At 46.9% G+C, this 25315-nt stretch overlaps 1 protein-coding gene across 1 annotated transcript in view; it reads right to left on the reverse strand.

Moving 5' to 3' along the window:
* Positions 1-8954: 8954 nt before the first annotated feature.
* The window catches only part of LOC146200259 (solute carrier family 52, riboflavin transporter, member 3-B-like), a 95380-nt gene continuing 79019 nt past the window's right edge, over positions 8955-25315 (reverse strand). Inside the window, exon 7 of the mRNA XM_084595455.1 lies at positions 8955-9932. Within this exon, the coding sequence (XP_084451581.1) occupies positions 9744-9932 (189 nt within the window). The 3' untranslated portion in view covers positions 8955-9743. The remainder of the gene's footprint in view (positions 9933-25315) is intronic.

Consider the following 25315-nt stretch of genomic DNA (forward strand, 5'->3'; position numbering starts at 1 on the left):
CCGTCCTTTGCACTGAATCTTAAAAAAAAAAATTCTGTCGTCACCAGGCGTGCAACTACCACCCCTCTGACCCCAAACCGAGCGGTCTAACTCCTCTGCGCCGGGCTCGTGAAAACGATTTAGTAATTTTCCTTGTCTAGCCTAAGGGTACCGGAGGTCGATTATGGAAACCGCGAGAGCGGCAGTAAGAAAAAAGATTAAACTTAACGAAAAGTTAAAGAAAGCTGCGCTCGAACTGCGCTCGAGAACAGGTTTTGAAGATTAACGGCTGCGTTTTGAAATGTGTGGCATGCAAAATTCAAAACAAATCAAAGACAGCAAACCTCGTGTTCAACAGATGCGCGGTGCTATCAGCGAGGTTGAGAAAAAACAGCACAGCTGTTCTGTGCGACTCTCGCCAGGAAGGACAACATGAAGCGCAAAACGCGTTAGAAACGGTACAGTCATAAAGAAGATGAACATACAGCAATAGAAAGAGAAATGCTTCCGCAATTCTGCACATAAGCGAAATTAGAGGACCGCTGAAATATTTCCTTCAGTGTATGCGTATAATTCATTTGCTGGCGCTTACATTGCCCACAAAAGATATCGATCCAAAACAGTAATGGTTATGGAGAAAATGAGCAAATGTCAGACGTAAATATTATTTATAGGCAAATCATTATTAACTTGCAATTATACGCTCAATACAGTGTTGTTGTTGCGACTATAGGAAGAAGAAAAAGAAAATGTACGGGCCTGCTACTGGCTCTGTAGCTTAGCCACCTCCGCTGCCTCGTGCGGACCGATGAGAGAAAGTAGAGAAGAAAGAAAGGGAGAGAGAAAGGCGTGCGTCGCAACGGCCATTGTCCAACACCGATGCAGTGGGAAGTGCCTCTCCCATACCTTTCCGATTACCACTGCCTTATTCTAGCCGCCGCTACGTTATTCCAGCAAGCTTCCTAATCTCATCCGAGCCCCTAATTTTCTGCTATCTCTGTTACCACTGGCCTGTCTTGAACTCCAGCCGTAACCCTTAATAAAAATCAGGGTGTTAAAAAAGAGAGGAAAGAGGAGAGTAATTGGTTTCAAAGATAAAAAAAAATCAATGGATAACAATTTCAATGAGATTGACAAAAAGAACAGAATGAGTGTTGCGGCGTTACAAGGTTCATTCATTTTTATCTGTGGATTAAATACAGATTATTTGCGGCAAAGTTCCATCTCCTTTACCGTGTTTGAAGCCACACCACGGTGCACTGCTATCGTAACTGAATTGCAGGGTTCAGTCATTTACACGATAGAAAGAAGCCGTACGTTTGACTAAAAGCGCAGCCTTTAATGCGAACTTTATGATCGCTGTTCTCTACCGCTCCAAGTCACTGGAGCGAACGAAGCTCTGATTCTGCACTCGCAAAGCAAGCTCTTGTCTCACTGGCCTCTGAAAGCCCGTTCAGTGAGTCATATGGAGAAAGGAACACTCACAATGCAATGTAAAACTCCCTCATCTCAACTGCGTACAAGCGAATGTGTCGTAACAGGAACTCACTGTGGTCGTCGCTGCTGTCTTCTTCCGGGCTGTCACTCATCTCTGGGGCCAAGCCGGGTCACGTTTTCGGGCAGCAGAGGACTTGGCAGGCGGGCAGCCCGGGTAGCACCGGCACCCAGCCTGAGACCGGCGACTTTTTTCTTCATCTTCTTCCGCTGCTGCTCCACGCCTCTCTGACGCATTCTGTGGCTGCCATAGCGTAATTCATTAAGCCGCGCAGTCGTACTGGAGCGGAAGCCACCCCAGAGCAGGCTAGGAAATAAATGACTAGTAATCACAGATACCCGTAAATATGGAGGGCGCAGTTAAATTACAATGGTTTCATGTTTCCTGAAACTGTATCTGTTTGTGGTTTCCTCACATTTTTGTTTTTTAAAGCGACAATGTTATGGACCCATTCACCAGAAAAACTGGCGTCGTCGGCGTAGCGAGCGATAAAAATGGACCCACCACCGATCGACGTTAAAATTTTCAGCGTAAGCTATTAATTATAGCAATCTTATTTCGCATAGATCTCGCCGAGACGAATCGTTTCATGCTATTTGCATTTGACTACGACCGCCAGATAAGCACCTCCTCCCCCACCCTTACCCCCTGCAAACACGAAGATTGACCATTTTGGATTCCTGAAAATCGCTGGTGTAGCTCTTCCATGAAAATTAGAAAAGTTTTATAATGCAGTTTTACGCGTACTAACCCAACTACTTGTTAGACACTGCTCAGGTTTCTCTATCACCATTTATAGTGTCACAATGTTAGCGTAGTGACATATTTATATCAATATATAAAATTGAGCGTACCACTGATCGGCATTCGATTGAAGAACAGCTGCCCAAAGCGGTCCGCCACTGAGTGGTAGGAACGTTTGAATTTCACTCCTAGGTTCAAAATTCGGAAATAAACATGTTGAGCTCGTAACGCCGATTCATTTTGTAGCACCGGCGTCCTCCTGCTTCTGCTGGTTCGCATAAGCATACCAGCCACGGTGGCCCAGTTGTTAAGGCGCTAGTATATCGAACCGGAGTGTCCAGTTTTGATCCCGACCGTGGGCTCTGCGTTTCGATCAAATGATCGCAAAGGTCTCCGTGTGATTTGCGATGTCAGTGCACGTTAAAGATGATCCCCAGCGATCGAAATTATACCAGACCCCCCCCCCCCCCCCCCCCCCGGCCCCCCGTAAGGCACATCTTTTTCTCTATTTCTTCTTTGACTCACGCCTCCCTCCCTCCCCTTACTGACCGGTCCTTTCCTCTTAACCAACTTAACAATTTATACGACACGGCCGCCGGAAGTTACGCCCCCATTGGGACTCCAATGGCCAGAGGTCGCCGGCACAACTACGCCACACATATTAAAGTTCGACTCGACTAGCAGTTTTGTGCGCATTAACGAACCGTTTAGCACAGGTCCGAACCTCGAACCTTAGGATGGACGCCAAATTGCATTGCTAAGGTGGCACACCATCAGGATGAACACTGTTTCGGTCTCAGAGAAATTTGGAGCCCCGGACAAACCGGCAGAAATCTTCAAACGTGAGAATTAAGAGCTCTCGCTATTAAAACCGCCAGTATGCCTCGAAGGTGCTACTTGACAGGTAACATACCGAGAATTACTTATTGGCGAGTTGTTTGGGGTGGCTGAGTTTGCTGGAGCGGACATATCAGATTCCACCATTGAGATTGGAGGGTGCCATATAAATCGAACTGTCGTTGGCCTTTATATAGAGTAGACACGCCACTATTAATAGCCAAAGGCGGTACCTTCGTATTACTAATTAGTTAAAGCGGGGCTTTATAGTTACTCCAGGTGGCCTTTCCTATTATGTGGTAACGTATGGTAATAAATATATGGAAAATAATAGGCACAAATTAAGGGATTATGATTAAATCCCTTAGTGGCAAAGTGGACGTATAGGCGGACTAGGATCGGCAGAGGAGTCGCAGACAGGCGCCATTAAAGCTGTCGTGGCCTACATTTATACGGGAAACTTGAACGCCGTCCCCCATTTTCTCGCGTAGTTAAGCTTCTCACGTTTATATAAAGGAGTTTGCAAAATGAAAAAATAGCTCTGCTTTAGTTTCCTATTTATGAGTTAGCTCTTTCCCCTACGACAGTGGCTGGTTTCAGTGGATTTCGTGTGGAGCGTTATTAGCCTTATCAGCCGAACTCACCACATTTTTTATTCTTCTTCACACGGCACATTTCTTCTACACACGGCACAATCGCTGCAAAACGTTTACTGTAACGCAAATCTCTAGTGCCCCAGGAAGACAACATCGCTCAGGCAATTTCTCCCTGTCTTATGTAAATAAGAATATTAACGATTTAGTTTGTTCTTAGTGAGGCAAAAGGCATGATAAAGCATGTGGCCAGCTCACGTGAGCTGCAGGCATTTTTGTTGCAATGCGGCCAGGAGTGCAGAGATTGGGGAAAAATGTCCGTGAACGGAAACATTAGCAAAGTTTAATAATCATTTTGGTATAACAGTTAGCGTGCATATTGGTATTGAAAACTTTGAGGCTCTGAAATTTGAAAGCTAGTATATTTACTGCCACTTCAGTAGCACGTTCGTGTCTTATGAGATGCACCGCCTAAACATTCGGGCAATAGTGTCTACAAAATGGCAGATCGGGCATTCAGCGTCAAGCTTCTCCCGGGCATGACACAGCGGTTGCATATGGCACTCCGTCTGACGAGAACCTGGAGTTAACGGTGACCGCCATGGCCTTTCATTCTTGACCCAAGATCTCTACGGCGCGACCGCCGTTGGGCAAGTGCTTTTTCTTCAAGCGATAACGTTTCTAGAGTGGGCGATAAGACGTGTTGCCGCTTCAGGCATGGCGAGCAGTTACGTGCAGCGATACCGAAGTTATGGACAAGAGCGAGAAGTTATCATCATCGCCTGTCACATTTTTGTAAGAGCACCATACTCAACAGCGACGGCACATCCGAGCTGAGGTTTTTACAGAATACTGCGGACTGGCACGCGAAATTAAACTGAATACGCTGTAAAGTTAGATGTGATTATCTCAGGAGCTATACGCACCCTAACATAGCATAAATGGGATAGTCGTCGAACGCCTCTGCCCCTTAAGGTTTTCAAGAGTGGGCAAGCTGGCAGTAGTCAATCAAGTTTTCATTATTTTAGGTAAATGTTGAGTACAAAATCTAAAGTTGTGTCTAAGGTTTTGCAGAATGATAATCTGTAATGAATTGAATCCGGACCAAGACGTCGCGGATGACAGAACGATGAGGCGCCGCAGGAAGGCACCTGTGGTGCTTAATGTTTTGATACGGTATGTTACGTGGGGTTTACCGTGCGTAAGTGACACATCGTTTATGAGGTTCGGCGTAGCCGTAGTGGAGGGCTCAGGAGTAATTTTGACCACCTGGCATAGTGCGGAACACGGATGCTTCTCCGTCTCGCCTCAATCGAAATGCAGTCGCCGGCAGTCGGGTTCGATCCAGGGTACTCCGACACAGTAGTGGGACATCTTAACCATTGCATCACCGCGGTAGTGGTGGTGGTGGTGAACTTTTTATTGCGCCCGAAAACAGGAGCCAGTCCAAGGACAGGTTCTGCTGGCTTAGAGGAGGTGGGGATTCCTAGGAATATCGCGGCCTCCACCGCGCCGGGGAAAGCGGCGTTGGTCTGCTGGCTCGGAGGTACGCCGGAGATAATCCCATGCCTCTAGAGTGCTTACGCTGTCTCAGTTGTAGTGTGTTCAACCCCGCACCATTTGTGCACAGAGTGGCAAGAGTTAAGCAGTGTTTGCACGTGTTGCCGAAAGTTCCTGCTGTATAAGAAGGGGTGTGGAAAGCTGCCAGTTTATAGTTTGCGCCGTCCAATGGCGCAAACTATAAACTTACTGCAGTACCACTCGGTCAGCGTGAGTGAGTGAGAGCCGCTTGTATAGTGCGATGAGGGTTGATTCAATCAGTTCGCTCACGGTTAGAGATTCCCAGAACCATGAGCTCATGGGTAGCTGTGGACATATAGGAAAACCCAGGGACGCCTTGTATGCTTTCCGAAGTGACGCCTCTAGCCGTCCGCTCTCCGCCTGAGTAAGACGTAGGAAGGGTACAGAGTACTATGTGATGCGAGAGCAGGTGAATGTTTGAAGGAGGAGCAGCAGGTTGGACTCTGGCATACCATGGTACTGGCATATCAAAGACGCGTATGATCTGTACTGCCGACTGGTTGATGTGTTGGAGCGTAGTGTTATTGCTGCCGTTGGCCTAGAGGTGTAGGTCCATATTGCTGATGTGAACGAGGAATTGGGTGGCCTTCCACCGGGAGGTTAATCTCAGGAAGTATCTTTGGAGGGCGACTTCCCGGGACAGCATGATTATATAATCTCACTTGGTCGCCGAGCAGGAGAGGCTAATTGTACTGAATTAATATTTGATCCGATTAATGGCGGTATGGAGAGTCTATTCTGCCTGGCCGTTACTGCCATGCATAACCCAAAGAGTGAGAGTGTACGCATGATCACTGTGATGTGCGGGGATGCTGGTAAGTAGCTTTGGGAGGCCTATCAGTGCAACGTTAAAGAGCATCTGCGGAAGCGCGGACCCCAGCGGCGTGCGACGATGTAGCGCTAAAGTGCCCGTTAAGAAAACTGCTAAAACTTTCTACAACAAAACTCAGTGATTTCTTCAGAAACAAAGCACAGTCTGCAGATAACCCCACCGCGTGGCTTACAATACATCGTACATTCCACCAAATTGTTGTACCGTACTGTGGGAGTTTTTGCCTTCCCTGACTTTATTTAATTTCCTTTCATTGCCTTTGGAGACTATTAACTGGCTCACGTTTGACATTTCGGCCAGTCTGTGCTTTTTTGTCAGCGTGCCAGGTGCTTTCGCTCGTTATGAAATAGGGTTAAACATGCGCGATTTGACGCAGCGACTCCCAGATGACGCTGCAAGTAGAAATAAACCCGTCATCATCATCATCATCAGCCTGACTATACCCACTGCAGGGCGAAGGCCTCTCCCATATTTCTCCAATTAACCCGGTTCTGTGCTAGCTGCATCCACTTCACCCCTGCGATCTTCTTAACCTCATCCGCCCACCAAACTTTCTGTCACCCCCTGCTACGCTTTCCTTCTCTTGGAACCCAGTTTTTTACCCTAAGCGATGTCAGCGCACGTTAAAGATCCCCAGGTGGTCGAAATTACTCCGTAGCCCTCCACTACGGCTCCTCTTTCTCTCTTTCCACTTTCACTCCCACTTTCCTCTCTTCCCTTTCGGCGCGATTCAGGTGTCCACAGAAACAAGTGTGACAGATACTGCGCCTTTCCCTTTCTGTGAACCAACCAACCCTAAGCGACCATCGGTTATCCGCTCTTCACCCTACATGTCCTGCCCATGCCCATTTCGTCTTCTTAATTTCAACTAGAATGTCAGTAACTTGAGTTATTTCTCCGACCCACTCTGCACGCTTTCTATCTCTTAATGTTGCCCCTACCATTTTTCGTTCCATAGCACCCTGAGTTGTCCTCAACTTAAGTAGAACCCTCTTGGTTAATATAATAATAATTATTATTGGTTCACAGGAAGGGAAAGGCGCAGTAGCTGTCACACTTGCTATGTGGACCCCTGAACCGCGCCGTAAGGAAAGGGATGAAGCAACACCAAGGTGGGACTGAAAGTGGAAAGAGAGAAGGAGGAGCCGTAGTGGAGGGCTACGGAGTAATTTCGACCACCTGGGGATCTTTCCTCCACGTTTCAGCCCCATAGGTAAGTACAGGTAAGATGCAACTGTTGTAAGGGACGACCGCAAAATCCGCATAGTCTGGACACCTGCACACGCATCCCTGGCTGGAAATGAAGCAGGTCACGAACTGGCTCGAGGTCTTGCTTTCCGAGCCAGTGGCCATACCGAGGGCTTCGCAGACAGGGATCGTCTTGTGTGTTAGAGAGATCACACAACATTATAGGCTTAATCGAACGAAATGCCCCGCCGCTGATAAATCATTGACAAAGAGCCAGGCCACCTCTTGGCGCCGTCTCCAAACTTATACGTTTCCGAACCCGGTTATGTGTAGTCGTTATTATCCGGGACAATATTCAAACGAGTGTAAGCAATGTAAGGCCAAAGCGGATCTCAACCATATTCTCTGGAAATGCCCTTTTGCCCCCTGGAGGGACAAAAAATAAAGTCACTTGAACAATGGGAGGCTCTCCTACTCAGCTCCGATCCGGAGACTCAGACAAAAGTCGTCCAACTGGCCGAAGACGCCGCCAGGAGCCAAGACCTTCTGGCCGTCGTTTAGGCGAAGGGCCTATATGCCCTTCAGACTGTTGGCAATAAACATTTTACAATAAAAAAAAGAAAATACTTTCCTTTTGAGCGATACCGGTAAGCTGGTAGTTATAATCTGCGAGTGCTTGCCAAATGCGCTCCATCCCAATCTTATTGCCGCGAAACCTTCAAAACTGTATTTGTTGTTTTTTAACAGCCGCCACCATACGGCCTTATCACTATGATTCTGGATCGCGTATCAGTTCTGTATTCTTTGTTTGTTAATGCTCAATGTCGCCAGTCATACCCTTATCAGTTTCGTTGTAGCGCAAGATGCACCGAAATCTGTCCCGAAGATTCCGGCCACTCGTGTGCCTTTCTACAATGTTCCAGCTTGTGCTGGTAACTGTTTGCGACGTTATCTAGATTGTTCTGAGCAGCCTTTAAATTGAGCGTTGACGAGTGTGACGGGCATTTTTTGTTCGACGATCGACGAGCACGTTTGTTCGCCGAGTTGCTTAGTTCTTTTGCGGGCGCAAGTCAGCCCAATAAAGAGTTTCTTCAGTGCAATCATCGACCCTTCATTTGTGTTGTCGACCTTGTCACCACTACGTGACAATATAAACCCGTGGCATTAGTTAACCCGCTGTCCTGGAGCTGATCGCGGAGGCCGCGGTTAAACCTCCCCCATTCATCAGAGCCGCTTCGAGACGGCGCCACATGTATACCTGAAACTACCCTCCACCGTCGACTGCTACCGAATGCACAAGCAGAATATCAGGATAGTCAACGTTTTATGACTGCAACCTTGATAACAGCCAATATACGGGGGCGCTGCGCATCCCCGTATATTGGCTGTTTCGACAGCACCGTGACCTGCATCGTGTGCAGAATATGCAAAGCGGTGAGCGAGGTGTAGGAATATCTCGCACTCCGCTGCGCGGACCCCTCGACCGCTTCGGTGGAGGGCGCAAGACTCCCTGAAGAGATCGACTTTCGTAACAAAGAGGAAGAGTACAGCGAAACCCACGGAGACCGCTTGCATGGCCGCAGCCAGGAAGAGACCAACGCTGTGGCTACTACCGAGCAGCGACTGAAAGGTGCTCCTCTGTGCGCTGAACATGACGCTACGCATCAAAACACTCACAGATTCGTTCTTCTTATTACTTTCCTTCTTTTTTATTTTCCCTCCCTTTTTCTTCCTTTTTATGAGATATCTGTTTCTTCAGGCCAAGACGCATCATGCATGTGCACACCTTGTAAAGGAGCCGGCCATCACTACATCATCATCATCATCCTTATCTCCATCAACTACCACGTATTAGGCTCACAGCCACAACAGTTTGTATTAGGCAAGTATCCTGTAAAGCAACAGTCACGCAGAGATAAAACAAATGAGAAGAAAAAGAGCTCATGCGTTCGCACTGTAAGCGGTTTATTAGCAATAACTCCTGAAAAAATTGTCAGCGAAGGAAATGCATAAGCTCCACGTAATAAAGCACTGCAATATCACCAGTGTTCAGAGCCTAGCAACTGTCTCGCCCAGCATCGTCCCCTACGCTGACCCTATGTCAACCGTAACGATGCCTCAGTGTCGCAAGAACAAGTTTGTCACACAACGTATTGTTCAATCGAGAAGAAGGACGGCCTTGTGTCCTCTTGGCTCGCCATGCATGGTAAAGGAGAGGAGTATAGGCGTCAGTTCCCAAAGGGTCAAGGCGCACACAGATCGTCCTTTGTCACCAGCACACACATAATCACATTGGTCCTATCACTGCATGTCGATGTAAAGCCGGTAAACTGTAAGTGATTGTCAGAAGAACATCTGTCTTTATCGTAGCGTCACAGAGGCCTGTAAGACTTGAAGAACGAAATCCAGCACCACTGAGGTTGGCTACTGATGTTGATTCGCTTCAGTTCCTGACTTCACAGAGTATGCGCGATTTACCGCGCATCGTATGAGTTCAGGTAGACTTGAAGACATGCGTGAAGTTAGTGATGAGGAACATGACCAGTGCGCCGACGAAGGAGCCTCCTTGGGTGGCGACACCATACCAGAGAAGGGAGCGGGCGCCGTCATGGGCCATCATGCCCGCTGCCAGCCGGCTCTTCACGAATGTCGTCAGGCACACGAACAATACCCAGGCTGATACCTGCGTATGGTCACAACGAAGCCTCACATTGAACAATAGCCCGGCTTGGCTAAACACAATAATTGCAGGACTATTCCCTTCGTCGGACTACATACTGTACTCACCGGAATATAGACTCACCACTGGGCTGTGATGGACGCCAATGCGGTGCTGAAGTCGATGTTGGACGTCATTGGGCCCAACTTCAAGTACACATATAAAAAAAGCCGCACTTTGTCCTGTTCTTAATCAGCACGCTTGTTAACTCTCGAATTATATGGGCAATATGCCACTAAATGTATTCATTAAGCACAGATTATATCGTTCACTTCCTGTAGGCATTTACAAAAAGAAGTGGAACCGGAACTAACTTACCGCACTTCACTGAACAGATTTTATCTCTTATTTCGTGCTCAATGAAAGTGCGTTGAGCCTCAAGTGGACCAGTGCCACGGGTTTCATAGAACAAACGGAGTCTAAAATTTAAAGTTTATTCAGAGCAATACTTAGAGAGTTGAGGCAGTACTGCTCACTCTTTGCTGATTTATAAATTACAAAGAAAAAAAAAAGCCGATCCAAGTCCTAGGGTTTTCTATGCTTTAGTATTTTCGAAGCTGTCGACATGCCACGTGGACGAGAGTGCCCTTCGGTGGGTTCTATTTATCTTCCAAACTAGACAGGTGTCAAGCGGTGAAGTAAGATTTACAAAACCCTAACGGTAGCGCTTGTAATGGCTAATTACGGTGCCGAAGGCGTTCCGGAAGCCCAGCCACATCTTTACCTTATTGCGTAATTTTGATATTTATGGCGCATTAGGACAGGATTAGGATTCTTATCATAGGCAATGGATAATTACAAAGCACCGGCTACGACGTGGGGCAGATCTAGCAAAGCCTATAGCGAGTGGGGCGCGCTGTCGGTACGACTAGGGTTTACAGGTCTGCGCCCTAAGCATGTCTCTAGCGTTACGTACACTGTAATAAATTCTTGCTTCTACGCTATTGATAAGGTTATCAACTCTGAGTTGTATATACTGAAGAATCTATATGCCCAAAATCTTATGATCCCCTGCCAGTTTGATATATCTGATTTCGACTGTGTTCCCAATAAAGATACGCGCATAGGAATTAGACAAAGTCTGTATTATATAAGCTTCAGAGCTTACTCAAGATTCCATTGTAATTACCCCTTTTTTCTTGAATGGCCGGTTTGAGATACTTGTTCCACTTGTTTCTTGCTTCTGTTGATATTCTTATAAAAGTACTGTCTTTGTTGCTTTCTATCTGTTCTTGAGCATGTGAAATGAAAAAGGAGAATAATAGTGCCTCTTTATCAGCTGTGCTGGACAAAAAGCACCGTTGAAATGATATTTTTGCAGGTGAGGGCTCTTTTTTTTTTTGATGAAATGTCCTCCGACTGCAAATATTCTGTCAGAAAATAAGTATTGCTTATGACTGGGCTATTTGAATCATTCTAGACCAAGATACATGAGCTGCTTGAAATTAACAGGCACAAGGTGAAGAGGCAACATAAGCATTTAAGGGCAATCTACAACAGGCATTGACTTTGTTCAAGAGAAAACCTGAAAACAACAAGCATGTGACCTTGGCTTGATGAAAGTAAAAGTGAGAAAAAAAGATAATACCGCAGTCCCCCGAACAGATAACAGATTTGAAAAAAACAAAAAAAGGCACGACATGGAAACAGCTTGGCTCGGAAGGTCGGCTTGGGTCTACCCAGCGTAACAACGACCGCCGTGCATGCCAAAACTGATAAGCACGCGTTTTACCTACTCATGAGAAACATTTATCTTTCCGGATCATATCAGTCGCCCTTTGGGAAAGAGCAACCGCGGAACTAACGTATTTGCCTCAAAGCCCGACAACATACGAAAGACCTCAACGACTTCTCATGTTTTTCCTTGTTTAGCCCTTGCCAAAACTACGGTATCTTCAAAGGCAGGACAGCACTTGTGTTTAAATAGTGGTCGGTCAAATTTCCGGCCCCCGAAGAGAGCGGCGATTTCTTCTGATCTAGGAGCCGCTAATTAAGGCAAACTCCAGTCTGGCCCACGCAAGACGCGCCACAAGAGAGAAATATCTTATATGTCACCCCTGTTGAGCAATATGTAAAAGGGGGGATATGACGAACCTTATATCCCATTTACTCAACGGCTGGTTCTATCTGGTTAACCTTTCTGCATATGCTTTTGAACCTGTAGCGGGCAGGCAGAATGACAACATTGACCCCCAACGTATTTTGGCCAATCTATACTGGGCTATGCGAGATATCACGTATGTAAGGATTCACTCAAAAATGCTTCTTTTCAATGATTTTCTGTGGTAGAAAAAGCTGTTTCTCGTTATTAGTTATTATAGACACGCCTGTGACACATCAACCAGAAGCCTCATGGTGTACCTACAGTCACTCAGACGGATCATTCGTAATCGCAAGTTTTCTTCCATTTTGCCGGGCACAATTTAGCCAGAGCTTACTTTACACAGGAAAGAGCGATACCGCTTTCCACCAGCAGCCACACTTGTTGGTTCTAAAGAACTGAAGGGGAAAAGGAATCGTTCCTTATGAGTCATGACTCCGAGCACACAGACGCCATTAGTTCCTCCTTGGTTGCTCTCTCCCAAAGGGTGACTGATATGATCTGGAAATATGTCTCTCATAAGTAGGTGCAATGCCCGCGCATTAGTTCTGGCATGCATAGCGGTTGTTGCTACGCCGGGCAGACCCAAACCAAGCTTCACAGACATCTCTTTATATGTCCTGTCTTTTTTCCACTTCTTTATTAGTGTAGTGCATTGCGGAGTTGTCTTTTTTTTTTAGCTTTTATTTTATCGGGCTAAGTTCACATACTTGTTCTTTTTTCATTTTACACTTGAATGAAGCAAGCATCTGTTAGTAGATTGCACTTAAACATTTGCGTCGTCTTTTAACCTTGTCCTTGTCAATCACCAACAGTGCATGCACATTTGTCTTGTATATTAAGATAAATATTGAAACCTTCCAGTAGAGAATCCTAACACTCCGAACTCAGTAGTGTAACTGCTTCAAGCCGCAATAGAGGAGCACGATCAAGTTCATTTTCTGGCTGCACACACTTAGCGCCCTGTGGCGTCTGAGCGTTCACAATTCTAGCTACAATCAATGATACTTCACCACACTACCGGTGGCCATCTTTTGAATCAACCACATTAAGAAAAGGTTGTGTCGATTCGACGCTGTACATTGCTAGCGGTTTATATGTTAAGCCTCGTTAAGTGAGCCCGTTTCGACATACGCTGTCTCCGCAAGCAATCATTTTAAGCGCCCCTCTTGTGCTTTGTTATATTTTTTTATCTATTGCTCTGAACAATAGGGTGCAGTGCCCGATGCCATAATCGTAAGCTGGAGATAACTATGAGTAGGTTCGTGCGACGTTTTGTTCACAAAGAGGCCAGTTAAAGAGCAGTAAAACAGCTATTCAAGGAAAACATATCACTGCCAGCGACAATTTCCACAAGGAAAAGGTTACTAAAATACACCGGACGGCGATTTCTTAGGCCGCATCAAGTCCCCAGCTACTTCAGCTCAGAGATCGCCAAGTGTATAGATCAATATTATCGTGAACGTGAAGAATTTGATTAAGGCGACGAGAATTGTTATTCGGACTTAAAGCTCGATATTCGGCAGATATAACACATCCTGTTTATTTTTTCGAACAGAAGCAAGCAGATGCACAAAACCTAGACACTTGGATTTGAAATGAAACGAAAGTCGACGAGGCCGGTGTCCTCGGTGGCCCTCAAATGTCGGAATGTCAACAATCCGGGGATTATTGGACTCCCGCGTGTGAATTTGAATGCTGCAGCCGGGTTGTCGCCTTAAACTAATGTATTTATTACGCGTCGCCTTATGCATGACAGCATCAGAAGTGTTGGCTAAAAGGTGCGCAATTTTTTCGCCTGGCGAAACTCCTCATTGCTTACTAACGAGTTTGTTTATTCACGTGAAATACGTTTCTGTTTTTTCTACGCTTATCCTTCTCTCCTGCTGCATATACATAAATTCTGTCCCTGCATATCGGTGTTAAAGAACAACGACGTACCAAGTGACAGTTTGTAATCCTACTTGCAAAGGAATCAACCACATCGATTGTGGATTTGTGACGGACTTAAGAGAAAAGATCGAACTGGTGCCAATCTAATGTTCTTAGTCTTACAGTAGTTTAAATTGCACGCATTCTGTAACAGTGCATCATGATTATTTGATGCTTACTAATCGAGCTTCAAAGTGATGAACCATCTACTAAAGAGAATATAAAAGGTTGAACATTGCACATTTATCACAAGACCCATGAATAAAAATACATCACACACACTACATTCTGATTATTCAAGTCAACAAGAGTTAAAGCAATAATAGACAGTTTGTCCGGTGACGGTTTACAAGCGTAAATCTGCTCAGGAACCGCCATCCTTAGTTAAAGTTCAAGAAAAAGGCTACCAGCGCATACTCATGCTGAATTTCTATTGGCTTAAGTAGCGCTGGCCGCTAAAAAGAGGAATAAAAATTCAAGGCTCCTGAATACATGAACACATTGTCATTCGTTCCGGCACCCAAAAAGAAGTTAGTCTCCCTACCTTTTTGCAATTTCAATTCCTATCGCTGAATTCAGAGGCATATGCGTATTTTATAGACTTCTTTTACAATAATTTTTTAACTATTCACTAATTTTAGGCAGAGGTAAAATGGGTACTCCTCCTTTCACAGCCCGTCGTGTCCCTCAGCAATTAGTAGTTAAATAGAAGAAATAAAAAGGTTGCAAAGCACATGTGCTGTGCGATGTCAGCGCACGTTAAAGATCTCCAGGTGGTCGAAATTATTTCCTCCACTACTGCTCCTCTTCCTCTCTTTCCACTTTCACTCCCAACTTCATCCCTACCCATTCGGCTCGGTGCAGGTGTCCATAGAAACGTATGACAAACTGCGCCTTTCCTTTCCTGTGACCAAAGCACATTGAGACAAGGGTTGAACTTAATGCGTCTGCAGTTTAGGAGCGCCTCTTGCAGAATGAGACATCAGCGACAGAACGTGATCGAATTCATGGTCAATTATGCAGATATTTCAGAACGAAAAATAAAAGCTCAATACGATGTTCAGCGAGAAAAGTATGTGGGCGTTGCTGTAATATTGCAGATGTTTACCCGAGCAGAGTCTTACTAACATCGACGTGTACCGGTTTGCAGGTCGCCTACGTACGCACTGCGGGCAAACCTCGCTCGACCCACCGATGTCAGTGCGCATGCGCAGGAGGCGTCCGGTTTCCGCTCAACGTCGCATCAAAGCGCGCTTACGTCGCCGCCTGCTGATCAATAAGACCGGCGGAGAGTTACGGTCGCAGAACCGAGAAATGTACCCTTAACAACGGCTGCTGTGAAACTACGCGATGCTTGCAGACCGCAAATACTTGAACCTTAGTTTGGTTTGGTTTGGTTAAACCTTAGTTGAAGTACCTGCTATCACTTAAGAAATATGAATCGTGCACATGCCCTTCTCCTGCACTGTTCCAGCTCTCTCTTAAGATTATAGTAGACTGCATAGTCTATGCAGTGCTGAATGAAACTCCTACTGGAACTGGACTGGGTAGCGTAGGCGTACAGCTCGAGCAGTAATTAAGAGATCGTGCCGTTTGTTAGATGTAAAAGCGATGACTCGACTACACAAGATCTAAAACAACTACTCATTGGCCGTCACTGAAGTGCCTCGGAAATTTGTTACCACCGGCAACATGGCAACATTCAAACTGTATCATGATTCTCTTCTTTCCAGGGACGAGAAACTTGCGTTATGCTTCTTAGTTTTATATCTATGCCTCAGAGGCAGCCAGCTTCAACTCACTGACTTAAAACTCTATAGCTATTGGAAGTGTCTCTGTTCGTGTCTACTTTTTGTGTTGCTTTAGAGCTAGAATGTTTCATATTTCGACACGTATAACACTTCGCCAAAATAACTTTTTTTCCGCATGTGCGCCAATTCATGTTGTAGTGGAGAAGCCTTATAGTTAAAGGCCGGGGTTGATTACCAGTTTTATTAGCGGCCTGTGATTTTCATTCTTCATTCCATGAAGATTACTGCTACACAGCGATAGAGTGAAGTATTCCAAAACTCTGCGAGTGTAAGATAGAAATCTGTATTACAGCGCCAATTCTCGTTGAGTGTCTAAAGTAGTCAACTGCGTTGGCAAATGGCGATGAAATGATAGATTAAGGGCGCATTAGGAGTTTCCTTTCTAAATTGAACCATATAGAGAAATTAAATCTAACACAAATCTAGGTTTAGTTGCAAGGTTGTCCACAATCTTTCCTTTAAAACATAGTAAAGCAAATGTTGCCGTATATCGCTTGTAAAACGTGCACAAAAATAATTTTGTCAAGTCAAAAATGAGCCACATCCTGTTAATATACGGGCCAGATCCTGTTTATATAGGGCTATCATACATGACGCACCATAGCCTGATCTTATTATGTGCCATAAAAAGAAAAAAAACACATGTTACATGGACAGCAATGAGCCACATTCACTTTTGGGTGCTCTTTTACCAGATTGAGTCTTTTATGGTGCATTATTTAATTTCCTTAATTCACTTCACTGCTCTACTCTCCGATCGCCTGCTTAGATGTATAGATTGGCGGCAGGTTTGAATTCAGAAAATGGCGGTAGCGAATGAATCATTATTCCTGTATTTGAGGTAGCAAGAATATTTCTCTGCTACACTGACCTCCAAAATATGCACATGAGTTAGTATTGGCTCTCTAAATTCGTCTTTTCTGTTGACATTGCCGGCGCAAACTGCAAGTATCTGGCCAGGCGATAATACTCTCGTTCTGAGTGCTATTTACGATTTTCTAAACCGGTTTTGTGCTAGTTGCATCCACTTGACCCCAGTGAACGTCTTAAAACTCCTCCGCCCGCCTATCTCTCAGTCGCCCCCGCTACGCTTTCCTTCTCTTGGAATCCGATTTGTTACCCTTAGCGACCATCAGTGGTCCTCTAATCACACTACTTGCCCTGGTCATGTCTATTTCTTCTTCTTGATTTCCACTACAATGCCAATTACTTGAGTTATTTCTCTGACACACTCTGTACGCTTCCTATCTCTTGACGTTGTACCTACCATTTTTCTTTTTATAGCCCTCTGCATTGTCCTCCACTTAAGTGGAACTGTTTTCGTTAGCCTCTACGTTTCAGCCCCAGCGGTAAGTACAGGTAAGATGCAACTGTTATATGCTTTCCTCTTGAGCAATGCCGGTAAGCTGCTAGTCATAAACCGCGAGTGCTTGCCAAATGTGCGCCATCCCAATCTTATTCTCCGTGTTATTTCCGTTTCATGGTCCGGATCTGCAGTTACTACCTGTCCTTAGTAGACATATTCGCCTGCCCTTCCAGTGCTTTGCTACCTATTCCAGACTGCTGTTTCTTTTCAAGGCTGTTGAACACTGCCTCAGTATTCTGAATATTATTTTAGGTCTACCTTTCTGCTAGTCCTGCCTACATCATCAAACATACTTTGCAGAACATCCTCTGAGTCACTTACCAAGGTAATATTACCAGCGAATCACAGATTACTGAGGTATTCTCGACTGAGTTAAATGCTTCTTCCTAATGAATGAATGCTGTGTATTGGGGTTGGTTATATTTTGAGCATTTTTTCATCACCTGGATAATAGTGCCGCGAAACCTTCAAAACTGTATTTGTTGTTTTTTTAACAGCCGCCGGCATGCGGCCTTATCACTGTGATCCTGGTACGCGTATCAATTCTGTATCCCGTGTTTGTTCATGCTCGTTGTCGCGATACGACGCGTTATCATTTTCTTTTTCGCGAAAGATGCGCCGAGATCTGTCTCGAAGATTCCGATCACTTGCGTATGTTTCCACAATGTTCCAGGGTGCACTAGTAACAGTTTGCGACGTCATCTAGATTGTTCTGAGCAGCCTTTAAATTGAGCGTTGACGAGTGTGAGGGCATTCTTTGGTCGACGATCGACGAGGACGTTTGTTGCCATCGCCGCCGCCGAGTTGCTTAGTTCTTTTGCGGGCGCAAGTCAGCCCAATAAAGAGTTTCTTCAGTGCAATCATCGACCCTTCATTTGTGTCATCGACCTTGTCACCACTACGTGACATCTGGTGGAGGTGCTGCCTTTGATTCTTCAAGCGACGACCCCACCCTTGTTCCTAATACCCTGGAGGAACAGCCCACAGGCCACCGAACCAGTCGCCGGCTTCAAGGGCTCCAACCTGAACACGGTCTGCTGCCGGACCCCATTCGATCTCGGAAGGCATCGACGCTGACAATGGCCCAGCCTACAGCACCGGTTGTTTTCGTCCAACCCCGTGAGCCCCCCTGATTCCATGGACGACCGGATGAAGATGCAGAAGACTGGATGGACCTTTTCGACCGTGTGGCAGAATTCAGTGGCTGGAACGACGCCGCGAAACTCACGCAAGTCTACTTTGTTCTTCAAGGACATGCCCGAGTTTGGTTCGAAAATCATGAGACAGCTATGAAGGATTGGGACATTTTCAAGGAAGCGTTTTTGACTGCCTTTTCAAGCGTCGTCCGAAAGGAAAGAGCCCAGGTCCTCCTTCAGTCAAGACTTCAACTTCCTAACGACCCTGTCCTGGCGTACGTTGAGGAGATGAAGCGCCTCTTTCGCCGCGCCGACCCTAACATGACCGAAGGTGAGAAAGTAAAATTTTAATGCGAGGCGTTAAAGAATCGCTTTTTGCAAGTCTTGTCAGAAATCCGCCAAAAACCGTGGCGGAATTTGAAACGGAAGCGTCTGCCATCGAGAAGACGTTGGACACCCGGATGCGCCACTACGAGCGACCACTTCAGCCGGACTACTCAAGCCACTACCCCAGCGCATCTGCAAGCGGAGAGAACCTTCGGGACCTCATTCCGGAGATCGTGCGAGAGAGCAGCTCCGCCGATTGATGCCGTCCTCGCAACAACCCCAGGTGGCGACGCTTGCGGACGTCGTCCGTGAAGAAGTCCAGCAGGCGCGTTCCTCAAGCGACGGCTGCGACTGTTCCAACGCAAGAGGCAACAGCGATGAACTACGCTGCTGTATTACGTCGCCCTGCGCCCCGACGTGATGACTTTCCGAGCCCTCGCCGCTACCATCCTGTTCCTGAAAACCGCTCCTTGGCCCCCGCCCGCCAAGCCTACCAACGACCCCCAAGCCCCAGAAAGTGCGACGCCTGGAGGACAGCAAACAACCGACCGCTCTGCTTCCATTGTGGTGAGGCAGGACACATCCTCCGTCACTGCCCGTACAGGCGGATCGGCCTCCGTGGTTTCGCTGTCGACGCTCCACGACCCCGTCCTAGCGAGCGGCCACAGCAAATAAATGACTTCCTGCGCAGCGGAGAGCACTCGTCGCCAAGGCGTCTGTCACGCTCGTACAATGCCATCGCCCTACAATGCCCGATTTGCGTCGCCGGGCCGCAATTACGTGCAAGGACGGCCTCCTAGCCCTCGGAGGGGAAACTAAAGGCAGCAACCTTTGGAGGTGAGGTTGCTCAACGGCAAAAAGACGAAGATCTTCCGCCGACGACGACCACTAACGACGAAGCAGCTATTTCATTGCCGCTCCACACGACGACATCGACGACAACACGACCAGAGTGCAAGCCGACACCGCTGCCCAGCGAAATAATAACTGTAGGCCCCGGCCATGACCTGAAGAAACGATGGAGCCGAGATCGGACACCAAGGCCCACGTGCAATGCGAGGACGCGAATAAGCGACCTTGAAGTTGATGTCGACGGTCGCAGAGTCACTGCCCTAGTAGACACCGGAGCTGACTATTAAGTCATCAGTGGACCGTAAGCCTCTCATCTTAGGAAAGTTACCACCGCTTGGGATGGCCCGCTGATTCGCACCGCAGGTGGCAACCTGATTACTCCATCGGGACGATGCACTGCAAGAATAACCGTAAATGGGCGTACTTACCCCCCCCCCAACTTTGTGGTGTTGCAGCAGTGCTCCCGAGACGTGATTTTAGGCATGGACTTCCAAAGTGAACATAGGGCTATCATCGACCTCCCATCCAAGCTCATCAAGCTCTCTGCAGACAACGCCATACCTGCTACAACGACTTCAAAGCAACACGTCGCTCTAAACGTCCTCGACGAAGAATTGATCGTGTCGCCCCGATCAAGCGTCGCAGTCAGCGTAGGTAGCGCAGACATCGAAACCACTGAAGGCATCGTCGAAGGAAATATCCAATTGCTCTTAGAAAAAGGTGTCCGCATCGCAAGAGGCATCGCGAAATTCAGAAGAGGACAAGCTCAGGTGCTGGTAACAAACTTCACCGAAGAATACCGGCATCTCAACAAGGGCACGACGATGGCTTTTCTCGACGAATTAGCGGACCTCGAATACGTATTCGCCCTCCACGACCAACCACTGGAAGACGCACCGAACCAATTCCGTCAGCCCACATTTGACATAAACCCGGCATTGACCCACAGCAGGAAAGACCAGATTCGCAGTCTTCTTCGAAGCTACAGGGAGTGCTTCTCGTCAGCATCGAAGGTACAAGCACCACTGGCCAAGCACCGCATTATAACGGACGAACACGCCCGACCTCCGCGCCACAGCCCTTATCGTGTATCGCCGCGAGAACGCCAGGCCATTCGCGATCAAGTTGAAGAAATGCTGCGTGATGACGTAATCCAGCCATCGAGCAGCCCCTGGGCGGCACCAGTCGTTTTGGTGAAGAAAAAAGACGGCACACTTCGCTTCTGCGTTGATTACCGCCGCTTCAATAGCATAACGAAGAAGGATGTCTACCCGCTTCCGCGCATCGACGACACTCTTGACCGGCTCTGCAATGCAAGGTACTTCTCATCGATGGACCTGAAGAGCGGATATTGGCAAATTGAGGTCGACGAAAGAGATCGCGAAAAGACTGCATTCATCACACCAGACGGTATTTTTGAGTTCAAGGTAATGCCATTTGGCCTCTGCTCCGCACCAGCCACATTTCAACGAATAATGGACACAGTCCTGGCAGACTTGAAGTGGCAGATTTGTTTGGTATATTTGGACGACGTTGTTGTCTTCTCGTCAAACTTTGAAGACCATCTAAAGCGACTGCAGACAGCGCTGGAAGCCATCAAGGTATCGGGGCTAACGCTAAAAGCAGAGAAGTGTCACTTCGCCTACGAAGAACTGCGGTTCCTAGGTCACATCGTTAGCAAGGATGGTATTCGCCCAGACCCGGAGAAAACAGCTAGAATCGCACAATTCCCACCGCCTGCCGACAAGAAAGCTGTGCGCCGATTCCTTGGGCTGTGCGCTTATTATCGAAGATTTGTCAGAAACTTTTCGCGCATCGCCGTACCGTTGACGCAGCTTACAAAGGCTGACGTACCTTTCAAATGGGAAGTGCCGCAAGGAGAAGCCTTTGACGAACTCAAGTGCCGCTTGCAGTGCCCTCCTGTACTAGGCCACTTTGATGAAAACGCCGAGACCGAAATTCACACTGACGCGAGCAGTGTGGGCCTAGGAGCCGTTCTCGTCCAGAAGAGTGCCGGACTGGAGAAAGTGATCGCCTATGCTAGCAGGTCCCTCACACTGACTTTACCGGTTTCATCGGGAGTTCCACAGGGAAGCGTTTTAGGGCCTATCATTTTCCTAATCTACGTCAACGACATAATTACTCACATTCATCCCAATATTAACATCCGCCTCTTTGCAGATGATTGCCTTCTCTACAAACAAATAACATGTGAACAAGACCAAAGAAATTTACTCGGCAGTCTAACGGATATCAGTGAATGGTGTGCGGTATCGGGCATGACACTGAACTCCCAAAAAACAGTACTGCTCCGCGTCACAAATAAAAAGCATCCCTATGTATTTTCTTATGTTATCTATGGTCACCTTTTAAAGCAAGTGGATGAATAAAAATACCTGGGAATTACAATTACTAACACTCTTTCGTGGTCTAAGCATATAACAAAGAGTTGCGCATCTGCTACACGTAAACTGGGCTTTTTAAGACACAAGCTAAGACAGGCACCTTCCGACCTAAAACTTCAAGCCTACAAAGCATTTATCTTGCCGAAACTCGAGTATGCTTCAGTGGTTTGGGATCTCTTCTACGTAAAAAACAAACAAAAGCTGGAAATGGTTCAAAGGCGAGCAGTTCGCTTTATATTAAATAAATATAGAGCTACTGATTCTATATCAAAGGTTCTGTCAGATAACATCCCAACATTGAAAACTAGGCGGAAAATTGCGGACTTAAATTTTTATTTGCAATTTACAGAAAGTATCTGAACATCAAATCACAAAATTATATTCAGCCATTTTTATCGCGCTCATCAAGACACACAGATGCCCATAATTTGCTCCCTTATACCGCGCGCACTAATTAGTTTAAATACTCCTTTTTTCCACCAACAATACTGGAGCGGAACAATCTGCCTGCAGCCATTTTTTCTTTGGAAAGTATTGATTGTGGTGTAACAAACGCATTACAGTTGTGATGTTTTTTACTTTTCTGCTGTTTTTACCCTTATTTACATGTCCTATTGTGTAATGTTATATTTTGTGCTCTTGTATGGCATTCATTTACTGGTCTGCATTTGCTGCTGTGTGATCCCTTTTATTTTTTCTTCTGTTAAATCATGCGCCCGTTTCAAGTATTTTTTTTTTAAGCTGACCTGCTTCGTTTCTGTATATTCCCACCTGTTTGGTCTCCCGAAACTGCAGTACTTTCAGATAAATAATAAATCAACAAAAGCCGAAGTCAATTACTCGACGACCGAGAAGGAGTGCCTCGCGATCATCTGGGCCACTTCTAAGTTTAATCCATACCTATACGGCCGACCATTCAAGGTGGTAAGCGACTATCACGCGCTCTGCTGGCTGGCTAATTTGAAAGATCCCTCCGGCCGCCATGCCAGATGGAGCCTACGACTTCAAGAATTTGACTTGACTGTAGTCTATAAGTCAGGCCGGAAGCATTCCGACGCAGACTGCTTATCACGCGTTCCCGTCGACGCTCCCCCGAAGGACGATGACGACGACTCCTTTTTGGGACCGGTAAGCGCCAGCAGTTTCGCAGAACAACAGCGATCAGACCCTGAGCTGAAAGCGCTAGCCGATTACTTGGAAGGAAAGACCGCTTCCCCTCCTGGTGTGTTCAGGCGACAATTATCTTCGTTCGCGTTAAGCAATGGCCTCCTCGTGAAGAAGAACTTCGCACCCAACAGGACTGCGGAACTCCTTGTAGTGCCTAAAAACCTCCGGCAGGAAATACTGCAGGCGTTGCATGATGAGCCCACAGCAGGCCATCTCGGATTTGCACACACGTTGCGTCGAGTCCAGGAGAAGTACTACTGGCCGCGACTGCCTGCCGAAGTTGCCCACTACGTGAAGACATGTCGTTAGTGCCAACGCCGCAAGAAGCCGCCTATCAGACCAGCAGGACTACTAAACCCGATTCCGCCCCCAGACCTGCCCTTTCAACAAATTGGGATGGATCTCCTCGGCCCCTTTCCAGCTTCGTCTATGGGTAACAAGTGGATCATCGTGGCCACTGACTACCTTACCCGTTACGTTGAAGCAAAAGCACTAACAAATGGCACCGCGGCAGAAGTCGCCAAATTTTTTGTCGAACAAATTCTTTTGCTACACGGCGTCCCAGAAGTGCTCATCACGGACAGGGGAACGGCGTTTACGGCAGAGTTGACGCTAGCCATCTTGGAATACAGTCATACAAGCCATAGACGAACAACTGCGTACCATCCCCAGACCAATGGCCTAACGGAGCACCTGAACAAAACGATAGCGGACATGATCGCCATGTACATCGACGCTGAACACAAGACCTGGGACGCCATCTTGCCGTACGTGATCTTCGCGTATAACACGGCAGTCCAGGAGACGAACAGAGCGACCCCGTTCAAACTTGTGTACGGCAGGGAGGCCAAGACGACGCTCGATGCAATGCTGCCGCACGTAACCAACGAGGACAACCTAGGCGCCGCCGCCTACCTGCAGCGTGCAGAGGACGCCCGACGACTCGCGCGGCTGCGTATCATAGACCAACAGCGCACCGACAGCCGACAATACAACTTACGACGACGCCACGTAGAATACAATCCAGGAGACCAAGTGTGGGTTTGGACGCCAATTCGCCGTCGCGGACTAAGTGAAAAGTTGTTGCGTCAATACTTTGGACCGTACAAAATCATTCGCCGCGTCGGACCACTGGACTATGAAGTCATTCCCGATGGAGCGTCAGCATCACAACGGCGACGCGCACGCCCAGAAATTGTACATGTTGTACGACTGAAGCCGTATTACGCGCGTTAAATAATCTGTGGTGTTTAAACTTTGCATTGTTTATGTTTAAGTTGCATTGTTTTGGAACATCGAGGCGATGTTTTTTTTTTTAAGGGGGGAGTAATGCCGCGAAACCTTCAAAACTGTATTTGTTGTTTTTTTACAGCCGCCGGCATGCGGCCTTATCACTGTGATTCTGGCACGCGTATCAATTCTGTATCGCGTGTTTGTTCATGCTCGTTGTCGCGATACGACGCGTTATCATTTTCTTTGCCGCGAAAGATCCGCCGAGATCTGTCTCGAAGATTTCGATCACTTGCGTATGTTTCCACAATGTTCCAGGGTGCACTAGTAGCAGTTTGCGACGTCATCTAGATTGTTCTGAGCAGCCCTTAAATTGAGCGTTGATGAGTGTGAGTGGCATTCTTTGTTCGACGATCGACGAGCACGTTTGTTGCTATCGCCGCCGCTGAGTTGCTTAGTTTTTTTGCGGGCGCAAGTCAGCCCAATAAAGAGTTTCTTCAGTGCAATCATTGACCCTTCATTTGTGTCATCGACCTTGTCATCACTACGTGACAATAGTATTGATATGATCGATAGTACAGTATCCTTTCCGAAAACCTTCTGGATCCTTTGGTTGATTTAAGCCTAGTTGTTGTGCTGATTCTATTTGCAATTACCTTAGTAAGTAATGCACTGTGCCATTATTATTACCTCTGTGACGTTGAGCCAATCATGAAACTGTCTTAAGACTGTCTTAGATAAGTCTAGACTTAACTGAGTCAAAAGGATAGGCCGCTAGCATGGCCGCTTAAGACTGGAATCGAGACTGGGCTTCAGTTCTCACTTTCATAAGTCGCTTGCACGATTACGACTCTAGTGCCGACTTAGCTACGACACAAGGACGTCAGGTACCTAAGTAGAGAAATTAGGAAAATACAGGAATACGCTCCCCTGTCCCGCCTTTTGCGGCTTAAAATTGTTTTACGAGGTAAAATTCCCCCCCGTAGTTGCTGAGGGCCTTCAGGGAAGCCACTGTGGTGA

Source organism: Amblyomma maculatum, chromosome 2 (assembly GCF_055883805.1).
Source record: "Amblyomma maculatum isolate TAMU_Amacu chromosome 2, ASM5588380v1, whole genome shotgun sequence".
Taxonomy (NCBI): domain Eukaryota; kingdom Metazoa; phylum Arthropoda; class Arachnida; order Ixodida; family Ixodidae; genus Amblyomma; species Amblyomma maculatum.